The sequence below is a fragment of the Phoca vitulina genome, unplaced genomic scaffold, assembly GCF_004348235.1.
Source record: "Phoca vitulina isolate PV1807 unplaced genomic scaffold, GSC_HSeal_1.0 scaffold19, whole genome shotgun sequence".
NCBI lineage: Eukaryota > Metazoa > Chordata > Mammalia > Carnivora > Phocidae > Phoca > Phoca vitulina.
Window position 1 is genome coordinate 34,013,562 of NW_022589722.1, and position 25,087 is coordinate 34,038,648.

At 56.8% G+C, this 25,087-nt stretch overlaps 1 protein-coding gene across 5 annotated transcripts in view; it reads right to left on the bottom strand.

Moving 5' to 3' along the window:
- The window catches only part of BRD1 (bromodomain containing 1), a 42,760-nt gene extending 17,774 nt beyond the window's left edge, over window positions 1-24,986 (bottom strand). For all 5 annotated transcript variants that reach the window (XR_004300928.1, XM_032416447.1, XM_032416446.1 and 2 more), the window contains exons 1-6: window positions 24,946-24,986; window positions 20,280-21,660; window positions 7,214-7,370; window positions 1,777-1,908; window positions 1,269-1,397; window positions 550-862 (exon numbers count right to left, since the gene is read on the bottom strand). Coding sequence is in view for 4 of the 5 variants with exons in the window: in XM_032416447.1 (XP_032272338.1) it covers window positions 550-862; window positions 1,269-1,397; window positions 1,777-1,908; window positions 7,214-7,370; window positions 20,280-21,646 (2,098 nt within the window). In the remaining variant the exon portion in view is untranslated. The remainder of the gene's footprint in view (window positions 1-549; window positions 863-1,268; window positions 1,398-1,776; window positions 1,909-7,213; window positions 7,371-20,279; window positions 21,661-24,945) is intronic.
- Between the last annotated feature and the right edge of the window lie 101 nt (window positions 24,987-25,087).

A 25,087-nucleotide genomic window follows, 5' to 3' on the forward strand; every position in this document is an offset into this window, starting at 1 on the left:
CCGTGCGCCATCTGAGAGGCACGCGGCAGCGCTCGGACGGCTGCAAGGCCAGAGTCCGGGGGGCTGGGCACACACCCACTCCTGGGGCCTTCCCAGCCACAAGACGTCATTGGAATTGGATTAAAACCCACCCAGAGTGTAGCCGCCAACTAAACTGCTTCCTGATCTGTATCATTCAGACCCAGGCTGTCCCCTACGGGGCCACTGCCCACATGTATCTCTCTAATGGGTCCCTAAAACACGCCTGGTCTGAACAGAAACGTGCTAGGGGTATAAAATACACACTGCATGGCAAAGAAAAATTAAAAAACAATGGAAAACGTAATCAGTAATTTTTATGGTGGACTATGTGTTAAAAGCACAATACGTTAGGAGTGCTAAGCTAAAGATAGCGTCTTTAAAGTAAATTCCTTCCCTTTCTTCATGAGACTACCGGAAAACGTACGGTCACATATGCGGCTCGTGTTCTAGTCCCACTGGGCCGTGCGGACGAGGTCTGCGGGCAAGAGCGTGCTCCCACCTGGGCCTGTGCTCGGGGCTGGTGCTTACCGTCGTCCCAGGAGAAAGGCCGCCGGGGGGCCGCAGCAGGCCGCTCAGGCAGGTGCATCCCCGAGGCCTCCTCGAAGCCGATGCTGTCCGCCTGGCGCCTGGCCTGCCTCAGAACGACACCGCCCTGATCGCGCAGCCTCACGGCGGCTCTATAAAACACCGTGTCCTTGGCGTTGTACTTCATGCAGTTATCTACAATGAGATTAAAATCCTCCTCAAACTCAGTGAGGTGTCTATACCCTTGAGCTTCTAACCGTTTCCTCATTGTGGCAAAGTCCATGGGATGTTTAATGTGATCCAAATAATCTGGTACCTAATTTCAGGGAGGAAAAATAAGCATTTACAAACAAAGAAGGACTCTTATTCGTTCTCTATAACCCCGTACACCCGCTACTTAACGTATGAGACGCGCCACACGCACACCCCACATCCTGCCGGGGGCCCCTCTACTCAAACTCCTTAAACCGAACACACAGCAACTGGTGCACTCGTCTGGGCAGGGCCGCTGTCCACGGACAGCTTCTCTCTAAGGGGGAACTCTGGCCTCTCATTTCCCCTACTTTACAGTGAAACCTACCACTTTTACAACTTAAAAGGAAATGTGTTAAATAAAAATGAAACACTAGGAGACAAGTAATCGCACTCCTGCACCTAGTGAACGGTTACTAAAGTAGCAGAGTGAGCCCCGTCCCGAGCGAGTCGAGCGTGTGAACACTCACCTCCTTCAGGCTCACCGGCTGGGCAAATATCCGAGCCGGGTCCTTCTCCTGCAGCTGGTCGAGGACGGAGCGCAGCAGCACCGTGAGCGGGGTCAGCCGCAGCTCCAGGGCCATCTGCTCCACCTTCACCTGCAGGACACGGCACCTGGCTGTGATGCTCACCGGCGACCCTCCTGGACAGGCTGCACTCCTGCCCGCCCCCCACCCCCCCCACAGCCCCTCCAAGGGCCCACGTCAAATGCTCTGGCACACTCCGTCTCAGCGGCCACCCCACCACTGCCCAGCGCCTCTCTCCACGCTCCCCTGCAGGGCACCCCCAGCCTCCTTCAAGACAGAGGTCAACGTCCCCCCCTCGCCCTGCTGCCCGCGACCCTGGGCCTGGGGAGGAGGATGGGTGGAAAGGCGGGGGCAAGGTCTGCAGGTGCAGCCGGCTGCAGGCGCCCACGGGGGAAGCCCACGCGGGGTACCACCCCGCCCTGGGGAAGCCCCAAGGGGCGCGGAGCCTCACCTGCTCTCGCTTGAGCTTTTCCCGCTTGCGCAGGAGCTCGATCAGCAGGCGCGCGCGCTCCAGGTCGTGCCGCAGTCGCTGCCAGTACTTTAGCTTCTCTTTGGCAGCTTGAATCTCCTCGTCGTTTTCTCTCTGAGAAGAGGAATCCAGAGTCAGACAAAGAGCCACTCGAACCCGGAGCCGCCCACGGAAGCCCAGCCAGGGCGCCAACCAGCAGGGCCGAGGAGGCCCAGAGCAGACGTCCGCGTGCACGGACTCGCCCCGCGGGCTCCCTACGAGGCCGGCATGCTCCGGACCCGAAGTGCGGGACGGCCGTGCGCCACGCACAAGTTCAGGGACTGGCGTCTTGACCCCGGCACAGGAGGAGCTCAGGTGAGCGGGGCACTGTCGCCTCCCCTCCTGGACACCGGGAATGGACGGAGCGGCCCGGGGAGCAAACACCAGGGACACGCCCACACCCAGGGGGAATGAAATCGGCACGCTTGGGGTCACCACTTGAGCGCCTCCTCCTTCCCTGGCAAAACACAAGTGCCACTGACCTCAACACAGCCCTTGACTGACCCACTTCCATTCTAGCACTTTCAAAAATAAACATGCCATATGCAGAGAGCAAGCAGATGGCGGCCCCCTCCCGATGCACCTCGGACCGCGACGCAGGAAGAGCTGCTCTGTCCGTGACGGGGACGTCCCCACACGACGGCCAGAGAGACCCTCCCAGCACGGGGCAACACGCGAACTCCAGGAAATCACAACCCAAGGTCCCCCACGCTGGCGCAGCACCTGGACAGCCCCACAGAGGCCAGAGCCGGGAGCTGAGCACCCCCTGGGTCTGCGCAGCGGCTGAAGGCCCCTTCTGCCCAACCATAGCTCCTGGGGCAGACCCAGTGCACACGGTGGAGGAGGCAGCAGTCGGGGCGCTCTTCCCCCTGCCCCTGAACCCCAGCTCCGCTGAGATGCTCCCATCTGTCCCCGTACAGTCTTCCAACACGTGCCCGGGCCTCCTGATCACAGCAGCCCAGGATGCCTACTGCAAGTGCACGTGCACGTGACCCCGGACCGAGAGAACGTCCCCACCTCCGGTGGCTTTACCTCACCGTTCTGCAGACACACACTACAGCCTCGGGCAAGGCGCTCACCGTCCAATTCCGGGACATACACCACACGCGTCAGATCCCCCTCTCTCTCTGGACGGCTCTGCCCCTAAGGTTTCCAGCCCACCGCATCCAGACAGAGCTGAAACAGCACACCCACCAGGCAGGGCCCCACCCCCGGGCACCCCTCACTCCCCGTCTCAATGCTGAGCACCTGGCAGGTGACAACTGCCGAGATTTGACCCTGTGGCCGCACACACATGGGGCTATGACACGGTGCCCTCACTTCAAGGTCTGTGGGCAGAGTCACTGGTGAGGCTACCAAGATCCCCCCCTCCCCGCTATCAAAGGGACGGGAAGGCTGGGCCAGGCCCCCGCTCCAGGCTCTCCCGCTCCACCAGTGCCAATCAAAGAGCTCGTGTTAATGGTATTTAAGTCTCAGGCACTGGGGCGCCCAGCTGGCTCAGTCGGTGGGGCGCGCGACTCCTGATCTGAGGGTCGCGAGTTCGAGCCCCACAGTGGGCGTGGAGCCTACTTAAAAAAAAAAAAAGAAAATCGTCAAAGTCTCAGACAGTAAGTACGCATAAACAGTGACATCAGCTGCGTAAACATGGCCAATAAATACATTAAAAAGTAGATTTAGAAAACCAAATTACCCCAAAGCATCTGAAAATCCCTTTGTCCATTGGTTTGAATAAACACTCCGAAAACATCAACCAAAAGGACACTGAGCCTGGCAATCCCACGAAGCAGAACGTGGTAGGTGCCCCCCACCCGCCGCGCTGCCCACGGCGCTCACGGTCCTGGCTGGAAGACAGGGTGCACAGCCATGGAGGGTCCTGCAGGACAGGACCCGACTCTGATGCGCACGGCTTCAGCAGCTTCATCAACGCAAAAGGGCCTGAGTCTCCTGACTCTGCTGTTCAGAGAGCTTTATTTCCTCCATAAAAACCTACCCGGGAAGACTCCATGAAGTGGAAGAAAAGTAAAGTGGTTTCTGGTACCGAAAAGCTATCAGGAAAGAGAATTTTAGATGACCATGTTTACAGCTTCCACCTGGCAAACGGGAAGATGCTGGATGGAGGGGACAGGGCAGGCCAGCCGGAGGAGGTGAGGACCCCAGCACATCCACCCGAGTCCCAGGACACTACCAAGGACTTAAGCCCCAAGAGGCAGTGCTCCCTGCCCCTAAAAAGCAGGACGCATGGAGGGGCCCAGCCCTGGGGCTGAACCTCGCGCCCACAGCAGCAGGGTGGATGCAACAAGCTCAGCCCCAGCACAGCAGGGTGACCGTGTTGTCCTAAAGCCACCAGAGAGGACACGGAGATGCCATCAGAGGGAAGCATCGCAGCACTCGCCCACCGACCCTCACCCCAACCAGGGTCTGAGGGTGGTGGAGGATGGGCTCTGGAGACGGTGCCATGAAGGCCCCAGAAAGGTGCCCACAGGGACCCCGCGCTCGAGGCCAGACCAGAAGAGCTGAGCCAACTCCTCCAAGACCACCGTGCACAGCAGCGTCCAGCAGCGCCAACCCGAGGGCCCGGCCCCCGAGGCGCCTTGTCTGCCTGGATGTGGGGGACCTCACTCTCAGACCAGCTGGTCCCGCCTGTCTGTGTGTCTGTCTCCCCACCAGAAGGTCAGCCATGGGAGGGAAGGGCTGCACCTGACCTCTTCCACAGCCCGGCCCAGAGTGGGCACCCAGAAATACAGAGAAACAAGTCAAGTTAAACCCTAACATCAAATATGTCCCAATTTTCAAAAACACAGGAACATCACACCAAGCCCACATGTTCCATGTGGAGATTACTGTTTCGGACCCTGCGAAGTCGTCAGCACCTACGGGGTGAAGCAGGAAAGGGCAGTCTGCGTGCAGTCCTTCCACAGAGCGACTCCGGGGCGCCCATGCAGGCCACACGGGGGGCTTCCACCAACCACGTCACTGACTCGCCCTGCAGGAATCCACCCCGCAGGTCGCCCCAGGGGCACAGCAGGACACCCACATTCAAGCTCTACAGACTCAAGTCCAGGCAGGCCCTTCTGCCGAGGACACGGACATTTCCACAGCTCATGTTCCCGTCCCTACACAGGTATTTCGCATGTGGCAGCCCCAGGCTGGTCGCTCCCACTGGCCCACGTGTCCCATGGGCACAAAGCCCGGACAGGGGACACCAACACCATTCCCAAAGGGGAGGAGGGACGAGCAGGCAGCTCATCACTGAAGCAGACATCGCTAACAAAGACCTCCAGTGGCATGTGGTTTCGCATGGATTCTGAGGCCCCAGACCCAAGCGTGTGCAGGAGGCACATGGCCCCCAGGGTGGGCAGTATGCACACCACACAAGGGATACATGCACACGAGTCCGCAGCCCCAACGCACCTTGGGACAGTCAAGCAGCCTGGCCTCACGTGTGTATGCGTCCAGCGTCACCGAGACCTCAGACTAAGTGAGCCCCCTTCACTATACTGGAATACCCCACCCAGCAGCCCCTGGCCCAGCAACCCTGGACATCCATGGGATGTGACTCAGATAGTGCTGAGGGCACCAGGCACTTGGCGTGGACCACCGGGGGGAGGGTCGGCCCAATCACCGAACCCTCAGAGGGGCATCAGCCCCAAGAAGCATGCCCTTCCTTTCCCAGACATGGAAAAGGGTCAAAGGCACCCCCACAGAGGTCCAGAATCTTCAGCTTCTCCATGGCTTCCAGAAAGTATAAAAAAGATGTTAAAACCCACGAAAAACTTTTTTAGGGGCGCCTGGGTGGCTCAGTCGTTAAGCGTCTGCCTTCGGCTCAGGTCATGATCCCGGGGTCCTGGGATCGAGCCCCGCATCGGGCTCCCTGCTCAGCGGGAAGCCTGCTTCTCCCTCTCCCTCTCCCCTTGCTTGTGTTCCCTCTCTCGCTGTGTCTCTCTCAAATAAATAAAATCTTTAAAAAAAAAAAAAAAAAACCCACGAAAAACTTTTTTAACTGAGTATTTAAATGTGTTAATACTTTGCCTCTTTTTGTCACCATAGAATCAAGTAAGTTAAGATGAAGGGTTCCCCAGGAATGGCACCATCATCCAGGGCGGGGGCAATGAGAGAGGGTCACACTCGACCTGGGCTTCGAGCTGTGACCAAGGAGGAGGGACAGCAGACAGGAGCTACCTCTGCCAGTGAAGGGGGTGAACGGGGTGTCAGTTCACTCCACAACCACACACCCGCCTAGGCCGTCACTCTGCCAGCGCTGGGCGGGTGGCGACGTGAGGGAGGATACGTGCCTGGCACAGCCAGGCCGCCTCCAGGGAGCTGCGGCCCAAGCCCAGAACAGCGCGGACAGGGCGACTCCACCCCGAGAGAACCCCACCAACCAGGAACCCGGTGGATCCAGGGAGCAGAGTGTCCAGCCGCATCTGACAGTGTGCCCTCCGACACACTCAGCCCCCTGGCGACTCAGGATCAAGAGAGCGAGCGAGAGCGAGAGCGAGAGCAGAGCCTTTAAGAGGACAGCAGCACGGCAGCCAGGCGGCGATCCGACATGGGCTCATGGGAAGGACAGTTTCTGCTGCGCCCAGCATGGCAGACAAAGAGCAACGAGGGGACTCCACTCTCTGCCATGTCCTCCGGGCTTCCTAGCCTGAGCAGGTGGCCTAGCCCAACAACAGTCACGGACACAGCTCCCCTACAAAACTGCCCACTCCCCACAACAATGAAGTGTACTAATCAATTTTGGGCAATGTGCTGAAGAACCATTTTTGTCTTCCATTTATGTTTGTGACATCTCACGGAGCCAATTTCTTACTTTCTAAATCCATTTTCCCAGAACCACATCACACGCTCAGATGGTTCTACAAAACCAGATGTACTAGAACACAAGAGCTGGTTTGGTTTTGTTCTTTTAAAAAGCAAATCCCGTCTCCTCTCACGCATCTGGGCTCCTGTCTCCCTCCCTCCCCACCGTGGTCAACATGCAGCGGGCCTTCAGAGCAAGGCCCTGGAAACAAACCACTCCTTGCACGTTTGAAAACCCAAACTCCCAGCCCAGCCCACAGACCCACGTCCTAGGGGCCCAAGTCTCACCTCCTGCCGCTCCCTGCCCCGGCATGCCCACCCCGCATGGCCAGCTTGGTAACGACTTCCCTGGGCATCCCCAACACGTGCAGAAACATCACGTGGCACGGACAGATGGGAGCGGCCCACACAACCCGCAGCTTACACAGCCCGGGACAGACACGGGTCTTGCACGCCTTGCACCGGACCGGACGGGGGCTCGCAGACCAGAGCCTGGGGCCAGCCTACGGTGGCAGGCGCTGCTCCTGGGAGTCGCCGGGCCGGCCCGGGGTGTCGGGGGGCAGGAGACGCCACGTACCTGCTGCGAGCTCCTCTGGGACTGCAAGCTGGACTGGAGCCGCCGCAGCAGGGGCGCGCCGTTCCTCGACAGCCGTTTGAGCAGCCAGTAGCTGTGGGCTCTCTCCACAAACTGCTTCTTCCGCTGGATGGCCACCTGATTCGCAATCCTATTTAATCTAAAACACGGAAAAACTCAGAGTTTAGCTTTAAAGGAGCACACGAACATGTTTTCATCGTGGAAACTAGAAATGACAGGGTCACTTTTCACCACCAATGTCCATACTTTATCGTCCGCACTCAGCCACGCACACGAACTGCTGCCTCCGCCGTCCCTGCTGGACCAGCCCGACCGCCAGCCACCCACGGGTCCCACCCAGGGTAAGTCACGCCAGCGTCTACCAGAGACATTAGACACGGAGAAGGAAAATACACTGAGTGGTGCTCTCACTTCCTTCCACGTTATGCCGACCACATCCAGTGACCGTGAAAAGCTGCCGCACCAGGTGGGGTGAGGAGGGTACCGGTCCCCCCTCAGTCACCTCAAGAGGGAAAGAGATGGGACAGCTAGGGGTCAGGACTGCAGACAGAGTAGCTGCTCCTCACTAAAATGACCACGGGCAGCTGCAAGTCGTGGGAGACAGCTTCCCTTCAGGGACTATAAAATGCACGAGGTTTGTGAAAACACTTGCACAGGGGGAATAATCGTTTAAAAAAGCCAGACACTTCCCCATCCCTGTTACTATCGTTCCTGCTGAAACAAAGCAATAATTCATCAATTTGCCAGACAAAGACACTGAAAGAGAATATAAACTCAATCATAAACTAAGAACTTAATGAAAACACAAATGAAACAAGATGCTCCTCACTATAGAGCCAACATCAAAATGTCAGGATGAAACCAAGGAATTTTAAGACCAAATTTTGAAGTATGTAAATCGTTCAAGTTTTACAAAATGATCAGTGATCAAAACAGCCAGAACACCCCCAGCTCTGCCACGTCCAGCTCCAGCTCATTTCAAGAATGTCCCAAATCCTGCTGCTGGTCGGCCTGCTGACTGTGAAGGGCTCGCCTCCCACATGGCTGCTCTCGTCCTGGGGTCCTCGAGACCGCACTCCATGCACAGAACCAACACGGCCTCTAGTGGCAAGACACAGCTCAAGTGTCTGTCCTGCAAAGGGACCCAACACTGAGGAACTGACGTAGGGGGCAGCCCCAGGCCAGACACAGGCGGGGGGGCTTTGCCAGAAAAGCCCCGTCAGACCCTAAAGGAAGACGCCAAGGGCTTGTGTGGGCCGGTGCAGAACCCATGCTCAAGTCTGTCCGCAGCCTGCCCGAGCACGGGGCCGTGGGTCTGCGCATTCGAGGACCCTGGGTCACACGGCCTCAGCAGCAGGCAGGGGAGGACACCTGTCGCCGCGCCCAGGAGCTTCTCCCACAGAAGGTGCTGGGGAACACCTGGACTCTGCTCGCAGCCGCACGCACGACGCTCCTCGGCTGCAGGGGGGCTGTGCCGGTTCTGCTGGGGGTGGTCTGTCCGACCACTGTCAAATGAGGCACGATTCAGGTGCAGTAAGGAGCACGAACCTGAACGCACACAGTTCAGTGGATCTCTCCACCTGTAGACAAGTGTTTTAACACAAGTACACAGTTATTTCAACAGTGAAATGAGGCAAATAGAAGTATTTTTTGGCAATCTGAAGGTTCAAGGAAACGCATGCTTATAAAGATTCTGAACCTCATGATACAAGCCACCACCTCCTCAGAGTCTGGATCTCTGAGCCATGAACAGCTCACAGACATGAGCAACGAGGCTCTGATGAAAACGTATTTCAAGGTGTCCTAGAGTATTTATTGAAAAGCTGCATTCAACTGAGCGGATTCTACGTCATAAGCTGCACGAGTCCTGAAGGAGCAGGGTGGGTGCAGAGCGCCCGGGCACCCAGCACCTCCTGGAAGCAGCAGTGCCCACGCTGAGCATGCCCACATCAACCCTGCACCCACCCAGCCCAACAACCAACGCGGAGCGGGTGGAGGGCAGAGGAACGCGCTAAACCACAGAAACGCTAGCCACACAAGACTGGCCAAGGGGCAGGGGCCCAGGGGACTCGCAGCAGGATGGGGATCCGGCTCCCTCAACAGTTCAACTCCAAAGAGACAGAGACAAAAAGGGACCTTTACAAGAGGAGAGCAGACAGGACTTGTGCAATTTTAAAGGCATGGCACACCTGGGTGTTCAGAAAGAAGGTAAAAAGGTGAGTCCCGCACAGGTGAAGAGAGTGGGAGTCCCAGGGACAGGAAGGGGCTGCAGGAAGGGCTGGGGGAGGGGGCGGCCAGGTTCTGTCTTCTCGAGTACATAGCGGTAACAAGGGTGTGTACCCCATAGTCATGCATTTGTGATTCTTTCTCCTTTTGTGTTTTACTTTAAATACTTTTTTTAAAGATTTCTTTCTTTGAGAGAAAGAACACACACACAAGCAGGGGGAGGGGCAAAGAAAGAATCTTAAGCAGACTCCCCACTGAGCAGACAGCCCGACTCAGGGCTCTATCTCACGGTCCTGAGATCACGACCTGAGCCAAAATCAAGAGTTTAAACGCTTAACTGACTGCGCCACCTAGGTGCCCCTTTACTTTTTTTAAAATACGGTATTTGGCAAAGGTAATAAAATGATTAAAACTTTGATTTTCTCAAGCCTTTCTGAATACATCTCATATACAAGGTGCCTTAAAATGAAAAATAACTAGGCTTCTGGAGAAACTGAGGGAGGGCCCAACAGAAGGTCAGTTGATAAAACATCGATCTGGGACTATGGCATATAATTTGGAACAGAATGTTTTAAATTGAGTACCTGCTACGATAAAACTGCTTTTACACAATCTATTCACACACACGATCAAGCTGTAGATTCAAGTCCACAGTAACAAAAACCAGGAAGAGGATTAAGGGAGAGAGCGTCTCATCAGGGCAAGCAGCAAGCACATCCATCCACGGAACACAGCCATCTTTGCAGAGCCCCGTCTCCTGAAGACAGGCGCCCAGCACACGCCTCTCGTGGGGAAGGCACTTCAAGCCAAGGGGCATCCGTCTGCTCGAGTGCGTGCTGGCAAGGGCAGCCCCACCGGATGAGGAAGAAACCTCGACACTCGAGGCCCAGCGACGGCGGCGGGACAGCGATTGGCCCGGGGGGGGGGGGGGGGGGGGGGGGGGCGGGGCCGAGACACAGAGGCACACAGCCCGACTACCCAGATTCCACTCAATTCACTTTCGGGAACGATGAGGCTCCTAACTTGCCTATTTTGAATATTCCAGAAATTACACCTTTCAGCTATCTGATCTTTGGGTGAAAAATGCTGGATTTCAACTCAAAAATGTGGGAGGCACTACGCTGTTTTTCAAAATTAGAATCTAATAGAATTAGATTCTATTAGATAGAATCTAAGACATTCTATCCAAAATGTCTTAGAAAGGAGAAAGGCTGACTCCATAACGTGCTAAGCACCGCACTGAGGACAGTCGGGAAGCGCACCGCTCCCACCACCCCCGCCTCGGCTCCGGGCCACGGAGGGCAAGCCGTCGGCCCAACACCCACAACACCCATGAGTTTCACATCACCACGCTGTCACCTGAAACTGACAACGATGTCTGTCCAGGGCACCTGGATGATGCTGGGGGAAAGAGACAAACAAGCAACACTTAGTGAAATGGAAACAGGAAGACATGAGGAGCCACCCCTCCCGCTCCCAGAGACGGGTGAGCAAGCTCTGGCGAGCCCTGCCCAAGAAAGCAAGAGGACAGACACAGCGTGAGTGTGGAGAGGACAAACGAACCAGAAATCAGTTAAAAATGAGAATCACGAAAGCGGAGATGGGAAACCAACCCAGAAAAAACACAACTTCCCAAAACTGACTTCTGAAGCACAAAGAAAAACTCAATACATTCATAGTAGTGATTTTAGGAACAGAATCAATAGTCTAAAATTTTCCTCCTACCTCCGAAAGGAAAGGAAAAAAGACAGTTTCTCAGAAGAGGTCGGCCCCTGGAAGACCAGGCATCCAACCTCCTGCCCACAGCTGGGGAGACAGCAGGTGTGTCCCATGCTGAGGCGGCGGACGCTCCAACACACGGGCAGCAGGTACACAAGGGAAAGGCCAAACTCACTTGCGAAAATACACACAAAACTGAAACAAGTCCATTTGGGTATAAAATGACCCTACCCACCATGAGCAAGGGGGTCTGTCCCAGGAAGGCAAAGGGTGGTCTTGAGATGACAAGTTCTATCAAGAGAACTCACAGCCCGACGGATAAGAGGGCGGACTGTGATTATCCCAAAGGATGTGGAAAAGCAACAGGTCAACCATGACCCACAACTCACATCGAGGGGCGAGGGTCCTGCCAGCAGGGTTGGGAGAGGCTCCACCCTGAGACCTAGAGCAACAGGCACACAGGGAGATGCTTCTCAAGATCGGAACCAACATAAAGATGCCCACCCTCCCTGCTCCTATGAGAACTATACAGGATATTCTTTTTTTTTTTTTTTAATATTTTATTTATTTATTTGACAGAGACAGCGAGAGAGGGAACACAAGTGGGGGGGTGGGAGAGGGAGAAGCAGGCTTCCTGCAGAGCAGGGAGCCCGATGTGGGGCTCGATCCCAGGACCCTGGGACCATGAGAGCCGAAGGCAGACACTTAACGGCTGAGCCACCCAGGTGCCCCCAGGATACTCTTTTTTTTATTTTTTTAAAGATTTCATTTATTTATTTGCCAGAGAGAGCGAGCGATCAAGTGTGCGAGCGTGCCCAAGCAGGGGGAGGGGCAGAGGCAGAGGGAGAAGCAGACTCCCCGCTGAGCAGGGGGCCCCAGGCAGGACTCGATCCTGGCACCCCGGAATCATGACCTGAGCCGAAGGCAGACACTTCACCTACTGAGCCACAGGTGCCCCTACAGAGGATATTCTTGCCAATGGAAACAAGAGGAAAATTTAAGGACTGGATGCACACAGCCTTCATGGGGGGAGAAAAGTAGAAAACATTACTGAGTGACATCAAAGAAAATTTAAATAAATATAAACACTCAACACTAAGCAAGGTTAGCAAGAAAAAGACAAGACGTAATAAGTATACAAATCGCCTCCAAATTGGTCTGTAGGTTCCATGGAATTTCCAAATTCCCAAAAAGGTCTGTCAAGAAACCTGACAAGATGACTCCAGAACTTACACAAAGGAACCACAGCTGAGCAAGAACCACATGCGTGTGAAGAACCTGCTAAGGCTGCAGGAGGCCGAGGAAACACAGCCAGCCACCCACCCAAGGAAGCTGGCCCGTGGCTGCAAGATCTCTAGGGAGAGCAAAAACGGTCATCCACACTGAAAAATTAAACCATACTCCTACCTCATAAGAAACTCATCCCCAAGTGACTGAAGACACGGACATGAGGGACACTGATTCAACAAGTGACCGAGGCCTCCACGCACATGCTGGGACACTTCAGGGAACAGTGGCCCGCCCTGGGGGCCGACCCTCTGCAGGGAGGCCAACCACACCCAAGGCAAATCCAGAGAGACGGGTCGGCACTGAGGCCGGAGGAGATGGCGGGACACGGACAGGGAAGGCCATTTGAAAGCTTTTAGAACATCCTGAGGCCTTCAGGGAAATGAAGGATTATTTAAGCGAGATATGACAAGCACCAACCATAAAATAAAGCAAATACACACCCATGGGCAATGAAAGGCAAACTCTTGTAAAGTGCCAGGACCACGGCAAAGATGTCTGCTCCCACCCTACCAAATCGACTCTGAGCTGGCGGTCCTGGCCTGCCCCGAGCCTGGATAAAAGACAGGAAAAAAGAAGGGACGGAGAAGCCCGCCCACACCATCATTTCCTCACATACTGTCCACAAAAATAATCTAGTAAACTACAATGCATTGTATCAATCTAAGAAAAAAAAAACTAACTTGAAAAAACACACTACTTACAATACTCCATTTTTTATGAGAACACCATGCACTCTCACAAGACGTGAAAACAGCCCCGTGCGCAGCGAGGCGGGCCTGCTCGTGTTTATGTGACACCCGGGCCGCGGAGTCCAGGCTTCCTGCGGAGACACTGCCATCTCGAGAAGTAGGCCTGGGCCTCGCACGTGGGGAGGGTGACCCAACAACAAGGGGTCGGCCCTACGCGGATCAGGGCTCCGTAGGGACACCGCGTGCTTGTCAGGCAGGGCGGCCAGAGGTGCAGGGATGGGGCGTGAGCGCTGGAAGCCGTGGGGTCAGAACTGGCCCACTGACTGGCTGTGGGGGGAAGACACAAACCAGACGGGGGGGGCTACGGACTGCCGGAGGAAATACAGGGGAGCGGCAGGACCTCGGGAGAGCGGGGAGGGAGGCAGCCTCAGACCAGACCAGGACACACAGACCACACACGAAAAGACAGTAGGATGAGCAAAGTTCCGTTCATCAAGACACCGAGACGTTATGGTTGTGTTCTTAAGAATTCTTACCTGTTCTCAGGGGCGCCTGGGCGGCTCAGTCGGTTAAGTGTCTCTCTTTGGCTCAGGTCAGGATCCCACGGTCCCGGGATCGAGCCCTGCATCGGGCTCCCTGCTCCACGGGGAGCCTGCTTCTCCCTCTCCCACTCCCCCCTGCTTGTGTTCTCTCTCTCTCACTGTGTCCCTCTCTGTCAAATAAATAAAATCATAAAAAAAATATATTCTTACCTGTTCTCTACACAGACGTGTTACTGGATGAAATGAGAACGACAAAAAGGAAGGGACGGGCAAGGGAGACCTCCAAGTGCAATAACTGTTGGAGGGGGCTCCGGATTTCCAAAGTTGAAGACTTTTTACAGACATAATTACAAACGAGACGAGAGGCCGAGGGGCAGAGACACGCGCCAATGAGCACAGCATGAGCACCTCGCTGCGCGCACCCGAGGCAGAGGCCCCCCCGGCCACAGCGACGGGCACACCGCCGCCCCCACCAGGCTGCAGCGGGGACAGACACACACCGGCTCGTGCTGAGGGCAACGCGCCAGTACCCAGAAACGCCCAACTCTGAGCGAGCCAGGACAACTCCCACACCAGCAGCATGGTCGCCTGCGATGCCACCCGCCCCCGCCCCTCCAGACCCACGGCAACACCAGGAGACGCGACACGCGCGTGACAGCACCGTCTCCAAGGTCAGTGCATACCCAGCAGCAGACCGTGTGCGCCCACGTGCAGAAAAACCAAAACATGGACTGGAGGAACCCACCCCAATTCACGATGAGTGGCTGCGTGAGGGGTGGGCTCATAGTCTCTAGTTTTCCATTTTAAAACTTTTTATTTTTTTTAAGATTTTATTTATTTATTTGACAGAGAAACACAACGAGAGAAGGAACACAAGCAGGGGGAGTGGGAGAGGGAGAAGCAGGCTTCCCGATGAGCAGGGAGCCCGATGCGGGGCTCGATCCCAGGACCCTGGGACCATGACCTGAGCCGAAGGCAGACGCCTAACGACTGAGCCACCCAGGCGCCCCCCATTTTAAAACTTTTTATATAAAAACCATGGGAAACAGAAAAAAATGCCATTAAAAAAATTATTCTCCCTACACATGTGCACAGCCACTGAAACGTGCCCATGATGACCCAGCATCACCCCAAAGAGTGAGATTTTAGATCCCACCCTCCCTTCATAACACCTTCTCAAGTGTCCCGAGTCTTTATGACGGGTACAACTCGCTTTTGGAACAGCTCAGAGGTCAGATGGAGGTCAGGATGGCAAGAGTGAAATCCAACCCCTCCGACCTGAAAAGGCCAGAATTTGCCTTGGGAGGGATGTGGTTCTGCACCACGCGGCTCCCAGGAGAACCTCCTGCCCGGTTTGGTGCGGGTCAAGCCCCTCCACACCCTTCTCAGGACTCCAATCACAGAACCCAGGGGTGGCTAGGGAGCGTGTGTCACCCAAGGCCAGGTGGCTGCCTGCAGCGAACTAACCAAGAGCCGAGCTCCCCAAGGTCAGGTGGACAATGACGGCCAGGTGGGCCACCAGATGCTCACCTCCCACCTGTCCAGGTCCTGCTACAAAGCACAAGGACAGGAGAAGGGAAGGATCCCGCTGAGGAGAAACCAGAGGGAGGGCTGAGGTGGACACCCCTTTCCAGCCGTCTCAGGGACGAGAACCCACAGGCGGGACACCTAGGCCGCTGTGAAGAGGTGCCAGGTGGCTGCACGGCCCCCTTCTCCCAGACCACAGGCTGGATGCCAGAAGAACACAGGCACAGAAACTGTCCCATGGAGGCACCAGCAACACCGTGGTCCCCCGGGAGCAGGGGCTGTCACTCCCTCCAGGCGAGGGACACATGGTACCTCTGTGGACACCAGACAAACCCAGAACAAGGCTCACTCTGCTAAGGTGGAAGGGCTGTCTTCTCCAAAACTGGCCCACTTGGGAGCAGCTTTGGAAGCATCCAGATCCCAGCAGGCTCGCCCAACGGGACAGGTCCTGAATGGAGGCTCACCCAGAGGCCAGTCCCATCCTAGGAGACATGCGGGGACACGTGGGCCTACTCTTTGTGCCAGGCAAATGGGACGGCACATTAGTAAGAGATGACTCTGGGTAAAGAGGATTTGGGTGTTTCTCTCCTCATTTTTGCAACATTTTATAAATTTAGAGTTATTTCCAAATAAAAAATTGAAATAATCTGGCCTCCACCTGGGCCTACGGAGGGCACTCCAAACACCGTCCGTCCACCCACTGTGGTGTGCAGGTATGGACTCCAAGTGCAGAGCACACAGGTTTGCCCCTCATCAGCCCGGGGAACACCTAGGCTGGAGCAGCGGTGAGACGGTGTGGCGATTACCCACTGCCCGTATTACAGAAAACCTCTAGTAAGTTTCAATCCTATTTCTGCCAAAAATAAGCAAATACAATGAATATGAACAGAAATAACAAAATTCGCTACTCTGGCAGGTTCTTCCCACGGACTGAGCGCCTGGGATGCTGCGGGGAGAGACCCAGACCCAGTGGGACAGCGAGGATGCAGGCGTGCTGAGCACAGCAGCTCCCTGCAAAGACCACCGCCAAGCAGAGCACGCTGGGGGACGGGCCCCAGGGCACAGGCCGACGTGTCCTGATGCTCGAGTGACCGTGGACCGTGGCCCACAGCAGCACACTCACAAACACTGTCTGTCACGCACTAAGCACCAGACCCTGGGAGGAGCCTGCGGACACGCACGCCGTGAGGCACCCAGGTCCCTCCCCAGCACTCTGTCTCTTCACTTCAGCTCTCTGGTCAAAACAAACCTGCTCACCAGACGCAATGTGTCCTGCGCCTCCCCCTGCCTCCCGGGAAGAGAGTCCTCGCGGGCTGCACGGCCTGGGGCTGGGGGAGAAGCTGCAGCCTGGGGAGGACACACTCACAGGATCAGACACCCAGCCCCCCAGTCTGAATTCAAACCAAGGAAAGCACAGAGGTCAGGGTAGGTGGGAACGAGAACAGTCCAAGAGCACTGGGGAGCCCACACTCCAGTGCTTTCTAAGTGGCTGGACGCAAACACCAGCACCTTGCTTTTCCATAGAACACACACGCACAACCTGGAGGTTTTACTTTTCGGTTTGGTTTTTAATGCTTCTCTCCAGAGTAGCCGCCGCCTTGGACCGTCCGGAGGCCCTTCCCTGGGGACCCCAACGCTGGCAAGGGCGCCACGCCTGCCTGTGTCACTGCATCCAGAGGGCAGCAAACACAGGGCCACGCAGCTGTGGGGCGGCCAGAGCTCCCACCTGCCCGGAAGGGGCAGGCCAGTGCTTCTCTCCTTTTCCCAAACCACGGCCCTACAGAACTTCTCTCAATTACAGTCAAATTAACTGCCAGAAACATGGCAAAAAAGACATCCAAAGCTCAAGTCCACACTTCTTACAGTTATATTCAACAAGCGTAAGATTTCTCTGTCAAATGCTACTAAGTACTCGGTCTCCCACGTCTGTCCTCATCTGGCGTCTGGACAGCGGGAGGGCACCTACCAGGGATGCCCCTGCGTTAACTGAGCTGTGGACCTGATCCTCCATCTCATCATTAACTAACAACTTACTAGGTGTGCACGTGCCCTGGGCCACGCACACATAAATGACCCAAATGGCCAAGAGGACCAGGCTGGTATCAAGACCAACAAAGCACATCAGCCTCTGTCCATTAGAGGCCATTCTCCTCCCTAAATAAAGAGCAGCACCCACCAAAGAGCAACAAAGGAGCGCGCTCTGGGAAAACTTAATTCCTCCAAGGGAACTAGAAGGCTACAACTCGCTGAGTCCCTCCTTCTGGCCTGTCCCCCTCTCCAGTGCCCACCTCGTCTGGTTAACCCCCCAAAAAAAGCAGCATGGAACAATGAGGAACCAGAGAAGGATTTCATCAGAAGAGCAGCTACTCGAGGAAAAGGCACCAGTCAGAACAGAAAAAGGCCTATAACAGCACAGTCGAAGCGCTGATTTTTCTTGGAAGGCAAGGCAAAAAGGGAGCAGATGGGATTTCCTCTCCAGACTTGACTTTTCCTAACTTCTGCAGTTTCATATTGTTTCTATGTTAGAAAAATATTCTGATGAAAGTGATGGAGACAAGACAGACAAGGACGGGCACAACTCAGACCTTGGAAGAACACTCAAATAACTCTGTGGCTGCCAGCCACACCGACGGTGGGACCCTCCCAGGCAGAAGCGCTAAGAAGCACAATGACCCCGCCCGACTCCACCCACCCCACCCAAGGCAGAGCACAGCACCCCTCCGATCCACCCTCCACTCCCGCACGCTCCCTAGGAACAGGGCCGCCAGACCAGCCACACCTCAGGCCACAGCTTCAGGACAGTAAGACTAGTGGCTGGCAAGCCCGGACCACACCAGCACCTGCCAGGACAATCCACAGGGTGAACCAACCACGGATTACCCACTGGCTAAGGGTGGCTGGGAGATCTTCCAAGGCTGGGATTGTGGCCCAAAACATCAAGGTCCCCCAAAGTCTGGGCAACCCAGCCGCATGGCCACAAACCCTTACCCAGGTACATCTTTGATCTCTGCTCCAAAGTGAAGCAACAGTTTATTCCTAAGTTAGAAAAAGAAAAGAACCAAACATGGGCCAGACTACACCTTTGGTACGTGGTTTAGCCACATCACCTGCTTTGAAATACTCAGGTCCAAAGCATGGGTTTTCTCCTCAGTCAGGCCTGGTCACCTGAGACCCACGAGCACCCATGTTCTCCAGCTGGAAGTGCTTTCTCCTGCGAATGGCCCAGCAGCCCCCAGCCCAGCCCTTCATCGGCACCCTGTCAGGAGCAGGTCACCACATGGTGCTGGGCACAGAGAAGCGAGCACGTTGCACTTCTGGCTCCTCAATTTGTTAGGTCACATGTTTTTCCTTTCATTTACTTCGATTACAGTAAAGCTAAAAATTTTTAGGGCTCTTCAACAGAAGCTCTTGATGCAAATCTCACACTTTCTGCCCCACAGGTAGAAATGCAAGTAAAACTATCTTTTAAAAAGTCTAGCTGAATGATTTGCAAAGAGACACCTTGGTTCTGACAGTGTTTTTTTTCTGGATACGAGGGACGAGCACTTTTATTCATTCTGTCCGAATTTACTGATTCTACAATGAGTATGTACTGCTCTATAAAATTTCATTTTGGGGAAAAAGTCATACTTCTAATTCTTTTTTCTTAAAAAGATTTATTTTAGAGAGAGAGACTGCATGCGCGGTGGGAGGGGAAGAGAAGCAGACTCCCCGCTGACGTGGGGTCCGATGTGGGGCTCATTCCCAGGACCCTGAGATCATGACCTGAGCCGACATCAGGAGTCGGACACTCAACTGACGGAGCCACCCAGGTGTCCCTACTTCTAATTCTTAAGAGATACTAAGTGCTTACTGTCTCTGGAGAAGACAGTATTCCGGCTGACACACCCCACTGCCTCTTACAACCTAACGAGCGAGCTTGACGCAACTCGTGACACGTTAAAACCAAACTACACTGTTTAATCACAATACGCTGGTAGGCATGAATTCCTTCACGTCACAGATACACAGGAAAACAACACAAAAAGCTAATATTCAATACGTTTAAGGTAACTTTTACTTCTTAGTAATTAAAATATCCCGCAAGTCTGTCACTCAGTCTGTAAGACGAACAGGTTCTCTTTCCAGGGGACTCACTTGCGTCCAGGTCACAGCAGTTAAGTCACAAGCTGCTCTCAGGAGCATGGCGATCTGCACCTTCACCTCCCTGTCTCAATGCCGTGTCCTTCACCAAACTGAAAGCCCCATGCCCGGGGACAAAGTGTGCTCCATCCTCAGAGCTCAACAAGTGTCTGAGGGAGCTATCTGCTCTCCCACACTCAGGCTCTGCTACAAAAATCATCAAGTCACTCACCTCACATTCTGAGCAAAATACAAAGAGCAAGTCAGTAACGGGACGAACAGGCAAAGAGGAGGAAGCAAGTTCAGGGACAAGAGCAGACACAGCTGTATGGGGACTGGCCCCTGGGACACTTGTTAAGAGCAAGTCAGGGCCTGACCCCACCACTGCAGACTCCTCCCACACTGCAGACCCCCCACCACCACTGTGGACCCTCCGGATCACTGAGGACCCTACCACCACCACTGCAGACCCCCACCACTACCACCACCACCGCTGTGGACTGCTCTAAGCCCCTACACTGACCAGCCAATATTCACACCACGAAGGCAAGGGTCAGGAAACCCAGAAAGGCTGTCACACAACAGGAAGGAGACCAGCGCCTCCCCACGAAACTCCTGGCAGCCCCATTCTGATCTCCACTCGTCGCTCACCCTCCCTTTCACTTTACAAGAAATTATTTTTAAAATGCCCCACGGCTCCCAAAGTTGGTGGGTGAGCAGAGCGAGAAACAGCTTTTATCGTGTCAAAGGTGGTGGCGCCAGGGACCCAGACGCTAATTCCTGCAGTCGGGAAACTACGGGCTCCGAGGTCCTCACAGCTCAGGGAGAAGGACAGTTAGAGAGCCAGGTCAGCAGAGAGGGCCAAGATCCCCAGCTGGCATCCCCCGTCCCGGGCTCCCCTCCACCCCACGCCCCACGCCTACGCGCACTCACCTCTGAGGGGGGATGTAGGGCGCGCACACAGGCGGCAGGGCCGCACACGGCTCACTCAGCGTCTTCTTAGTCTTTTTTGCTTTCTTCCTGACCTTGGACGTGGACCTGACCGCTTTGACGGAGCTCTCTTTTCGACAGACACCGTTTTTCATTTCGACATCCCCGTAAATGTTCAGAGGCCTCCGTGTACAGCCCGGGGGCGTGTGGACGTCACAGTAAGCGGTCTTTCTGACGGAGAAGGTGGTGGCCCCGCCAGTGAGCTCCTTCACGGGCTCCATCTTCATGTAGAGGCCGGCCTTCTGGGCACACGTCACGTGGAAGGCGGTGTAGCAGTTTGCCTTGTGGCACTGGATACAGGCACCCACGCCCTTCTGCTTACAGAGGTAGCACGTCAGTTTCCACCGGGCCGGAGGGATGTTCCTCACGCCATCGATGGGCTCGATGAACACCGTGTTGGCAAAGCCAACCTCCGGGATCCACAGGGCACACACCACGTGGCCCCAGCGGTCGTCGTCTGTCTTTTTGAAGGCACCGCCCTTGTTCGGGCAGAGCACGCAGTCGGCGGGCCGGGCCCGGGCCTGCAGGCAGGGTCGGCACAGCCACTGGCCCTCGGGGATGTAGGGCACCCCGTAGCACTCCTGGTGCACCGCCAGGTTACACATGTCACAGAAGAGAATCACGTTGCTGTTCTGGCACTCGCCGTCCATGCAGATGCAGCACACGGCGTCCTCGTCAATCAGGGACTGCTGCTCCCCCTGCTTCTGGTTCTCGCAGTAGGACTCCTTCTCGAAGCGGTCCATCAAGAACTCAAACACGCTCTGGGACACGGCCGAGACGCAGTCGCCCTTCCGCTTCTCGTTGACGATCTCCAGCCAGGCGTAGTCCTCCTCGTCCATGTCGTACTCCACCTCGTTGTCCAGCTCCTCGGCCGACTTCTCGATGAACTTGTAGTACACCGGGGGCCGCCTCGGGGCAGAGGGCGGGCTGTACTCCACGATCCGCACCTTGGGCTCAGGAAGCGCGCTGGCCGACGCCAGTGGGCCGTGGGCACTGGGGATGGCTTCATGTTTCTTTTTGACTCTGTTGTTTTTGTGGCGCTTAGTTCGTAAGCACACGGGCGGCCTCTCACTGTTCTCCTTATTGCTGTTGCACTCGCTCAGTTCTTGAGCGGTGAGGTCATCTTCTAATATGATCTCCAGGGGATCAAAAATGCTGATCCTGTGCAGGCGCCCCTCAATCTCGATCTCCACCATCCTCTGGGCTTGCGCGTAGGTCAGGGTCTCTCGCGTGGGGGAGTGCTTAGTACTGCACGGGGAGGAAGGGTGTCTCGCTGCAGCGCCGCGATGACATCGTCCTTTCCTCCTCATTTGGTACTGACTCCCTACAACAGAGGCAGAGGTCAAGTTAACTCCCTGCAGAAGACACAGACGAGAAAAACCACCAAATACGCTGAGGGCAGAGCTCACCAACCAGCTCAAACTAAATCAAAACCAAACTCCCAGCTAACATGGCTCCGAGGTTTCCAAAACCACTCATCCCAGGACTCATGATCCTATTTCATGGACCGCGTGGACCAAAAAGACACAATGAGCAGCAAGGAGTGGCCTTTGAGAGGCACAAGTCCCTCTAGGCCACTCTGTGGTCCCCATGGCTCGCCAGTCACCTTCCTGGACCATGCTAACAGGTCACCAAGATGACTGCAGCATTCTTCCTGAGGAGGGGTCCCAGCCCTGAGCCCAGGAAAGCCCACACACAGGGCTGGGCTCCAGCAGGCATGGAGGTCAGGACAGCAAGGCGAGCATGCTCAGTGGCTGCCCACTCCTGGCCAACACTCCCCTTAGCCCAGGAGTGCCCCGACAGCCCCGGGGCAACACCCCTGCCGACTGCTGGAAGCCTTGCCAGTCTGACCACAGCAGTCCATCCTCCCCACCAACACAGCCTCCACACCGTGTTGAGGCACAGGGCCACTAAGCCATGCCAGGACTAAAGAGAGGAGCCCCGTACTGGTCTGGGGGCAGTCTCCACTCCCAGGAGGCCCAAGCCGGCTTCTAGGGGGCCTCCGCAGCGACCGCCACAGAAACCCCCACAGCCCAGCCGACCTGCCCCCTTCCCCCGGGGGCACTTCTCAGCTGCTGGCGCTGACTGTGGGGCTGGCTGTGCCCTCCTCCTCGTCACATACACGCAGACAACATGTGCAATGGGCCACAGAGGGCATCTCTGCTCGCCCCCCCAGTGAGTACCACCCCGACAACCACACGCTGCCACCAGAGCCCCTGCCCTGGAGCTGCCGGTAGGGCTCAGAAGACTGATGGCCTGGCCACAGACATTTACGAGAATTTGCTCTTTTCAGACCTCCACCGTCTAACTCAGTAACGGAGTCTTATCTTCAGTCTCCCTCACGTGAAGACTCCTGACTCTGGACCACCAGCCGCCAAGCAAGGTGTCACCTTAGGAGCTGACACTGAGGACCTCTGACTCCTCCCTCCAAACAACCACATTTTCCTGATAGGAAGCAAGATGACTTTTAAGAAACTGGCTTAAAAATGAACATTCCAACCTGGAGCCCCAGGTCCACTGCTGTATGTGGGCACCCACAGGAGCCTGAATCACGGCCTCACAGCAACCTAGCTGGTCTTGGGGAAAAGCCCTCAAAGAGCAAGTCCTGAGAGGCAATCCCAGCAAACCCTAAATGTACTTTTTAAGACAGAGACTTCAGATTTTTCTTTTCCTTTTGTCAAATAGAAATCCATGTTTTATGTTGAAACTTAACAGGAATCCCCTGTAAAAACATGCATGGAAAACGCTGTGGCCAGCTGGAACCCAGCTCACCTGAACGTCAGGGGTGTCCAGGTGCCCACTCAGCCCTGGACCGCCAGGGAATGGGCAGCAAAGCCACCACCCAGCCAGCCCGGGACCAGCAATCCCTTGTGAAGGGAGCTGGGTGCAGCCCCAAGGGTGTCAACACCACAGCCTACAAGGAGGGGACCCTACTGCACCCAGGGACAGCTCGCATCTCCCTCCTGAGACGGGGCAGGAGCCACAACTGGTTACTCACCAGATTCAGAGCTAGCATGTAATTTTCTCCTCCAGCCACAGCACCAAGAAGCTCTAACTATCACCAGCCTTCAAAACCCACACGCTCCCAATGGGCTCTTTAACCACTTTCGACAAGAAGTTCCCCTAACACTTACTGGTCCCGTCACTGACGGGAGAGAGGGCGTTCAGCACCACCGAGTGACCGGCCGCCTCCCTACGCCCGACTACAACCGGCCACCAGGCTCCATCCGCGCCGGGCGCGTCCCCGGAGCGCCAAGCATTCCCACCGGGAGGCGGTCAGCAGGGACAACACGCCCGCCCTCCCAGCAGGAACTCACTCACGAACGCGCGGAAAAGCCGTGCGAGCCACCCGGGGAAGCCCGCACACCAACGACCAGCGCACGCTTCCCAGTCAGGTCATTTCCTGCCCGGCTCGGGACAGTCACATCCACGCCCCCACCGCCACTCCTCCGAGTGGGAGCAAGAAGGCTCCCCAGCCCACCGGCCTGCGTGGGGCGCTCAGGGCCCGCAGAGCAGGGCGGAGAGCACCGCACCGCCAGCCCGCCCGAGGCCCGGCCCCGCGCCGGTGAAGCGCTCTGGATGGGCGTGGCGGCTTCCTGGGCGCACAGACTCGCGTCAAAACTCAACTGTGTCCTCACACCCCGGCGCGTTCTCTCCACTCCGCCTCGGTAAAGCCGCTGCTTCTAAAAGGGGCAGGAAAGCGGGAGTGGAGCTCGTCCGCCACCGACTCCGCGCGCCGCGCCCGCTCCCCGGCCACCCACCCACCAGCAGCCGCCAAGCGCCGCTCCGCGAGGCTTGCCCGGCGCTCTCGGTTAGGAAACGTCTAAAGTCCGGCCCTATTACAGGGAGTTTCCTGTCTTGGCAAAACAAACCGAGCGTATCTGTTACATAATGCGACCCGCTCGGGCACAATAAACGCTCCGGTCCGCGTTACCACGCCGTCTCTGAGGCAGACCCCGCGGCCCGGACGCGCGGCCGCTCCCCCAGCCCTTCCTGCCGCCCGCCACCGCGGCGGCCGGCACCGAGAGGCCGGACGGGGACGAGCGCGGCCTCCCGCACACCCGGGCCCCCGACACCGCGGCTCCCCGGCCTGCCCTGCCTCCGCGGCCCGCTTCCCCGACACCCCGGCTCCTCGGTCTCCCTCCCCGGCCTGCCCGATCTCCCTCCCCGGCCTCCTCGACACCCCGGCTCCTCGGTCTCCCTCTCCGGCCTCCCCGATCTCCCTCCCCGGCCTCCCCGACACCCCGGCCTGATCTCCCCGCCCGGCCTCCTCAACACCCCGACACCCCGGCCTCCCCGATCCCCGATCTCCCTCCCCGGCCTGCCCTGCCTCCCCAGCCTCCTCCACACCCCGGCTCCCCGGCCTCCCCGCCCGGCCTCCCCGACAGCCCGGCCTCAACAGCCTGGTCTCCCCGCCACCTCCGCCTCCCCCCCGCCCGGCCCGGCCTCCCAGCCACCCCGGCCGCCCTCAGGCCGCCCACCAGCCCGCCCGCGGACAATGCGCCGCCCGCCACGGCCGCCAAACATGGCGTCGGCACAGGCACCCGAGAGGCCGGCGGGCGAGGCGGCGGCGGCGGCGGCAGCCCGGGCCCGGCCCCCGCCCACTCACCTTCGGGGCCGCGGCCGCGGGAGCCCGGCGGCGGGCGCGGAGGCCGGCGCGGCCGAGGCGGCGCTAATGGCGCCCGCGGCTCCTCCGCCAACGGCCGCGCAGGCCCGGCCCGCCGCCGCTCTGGGCGCGGGCTCCTGTCGGC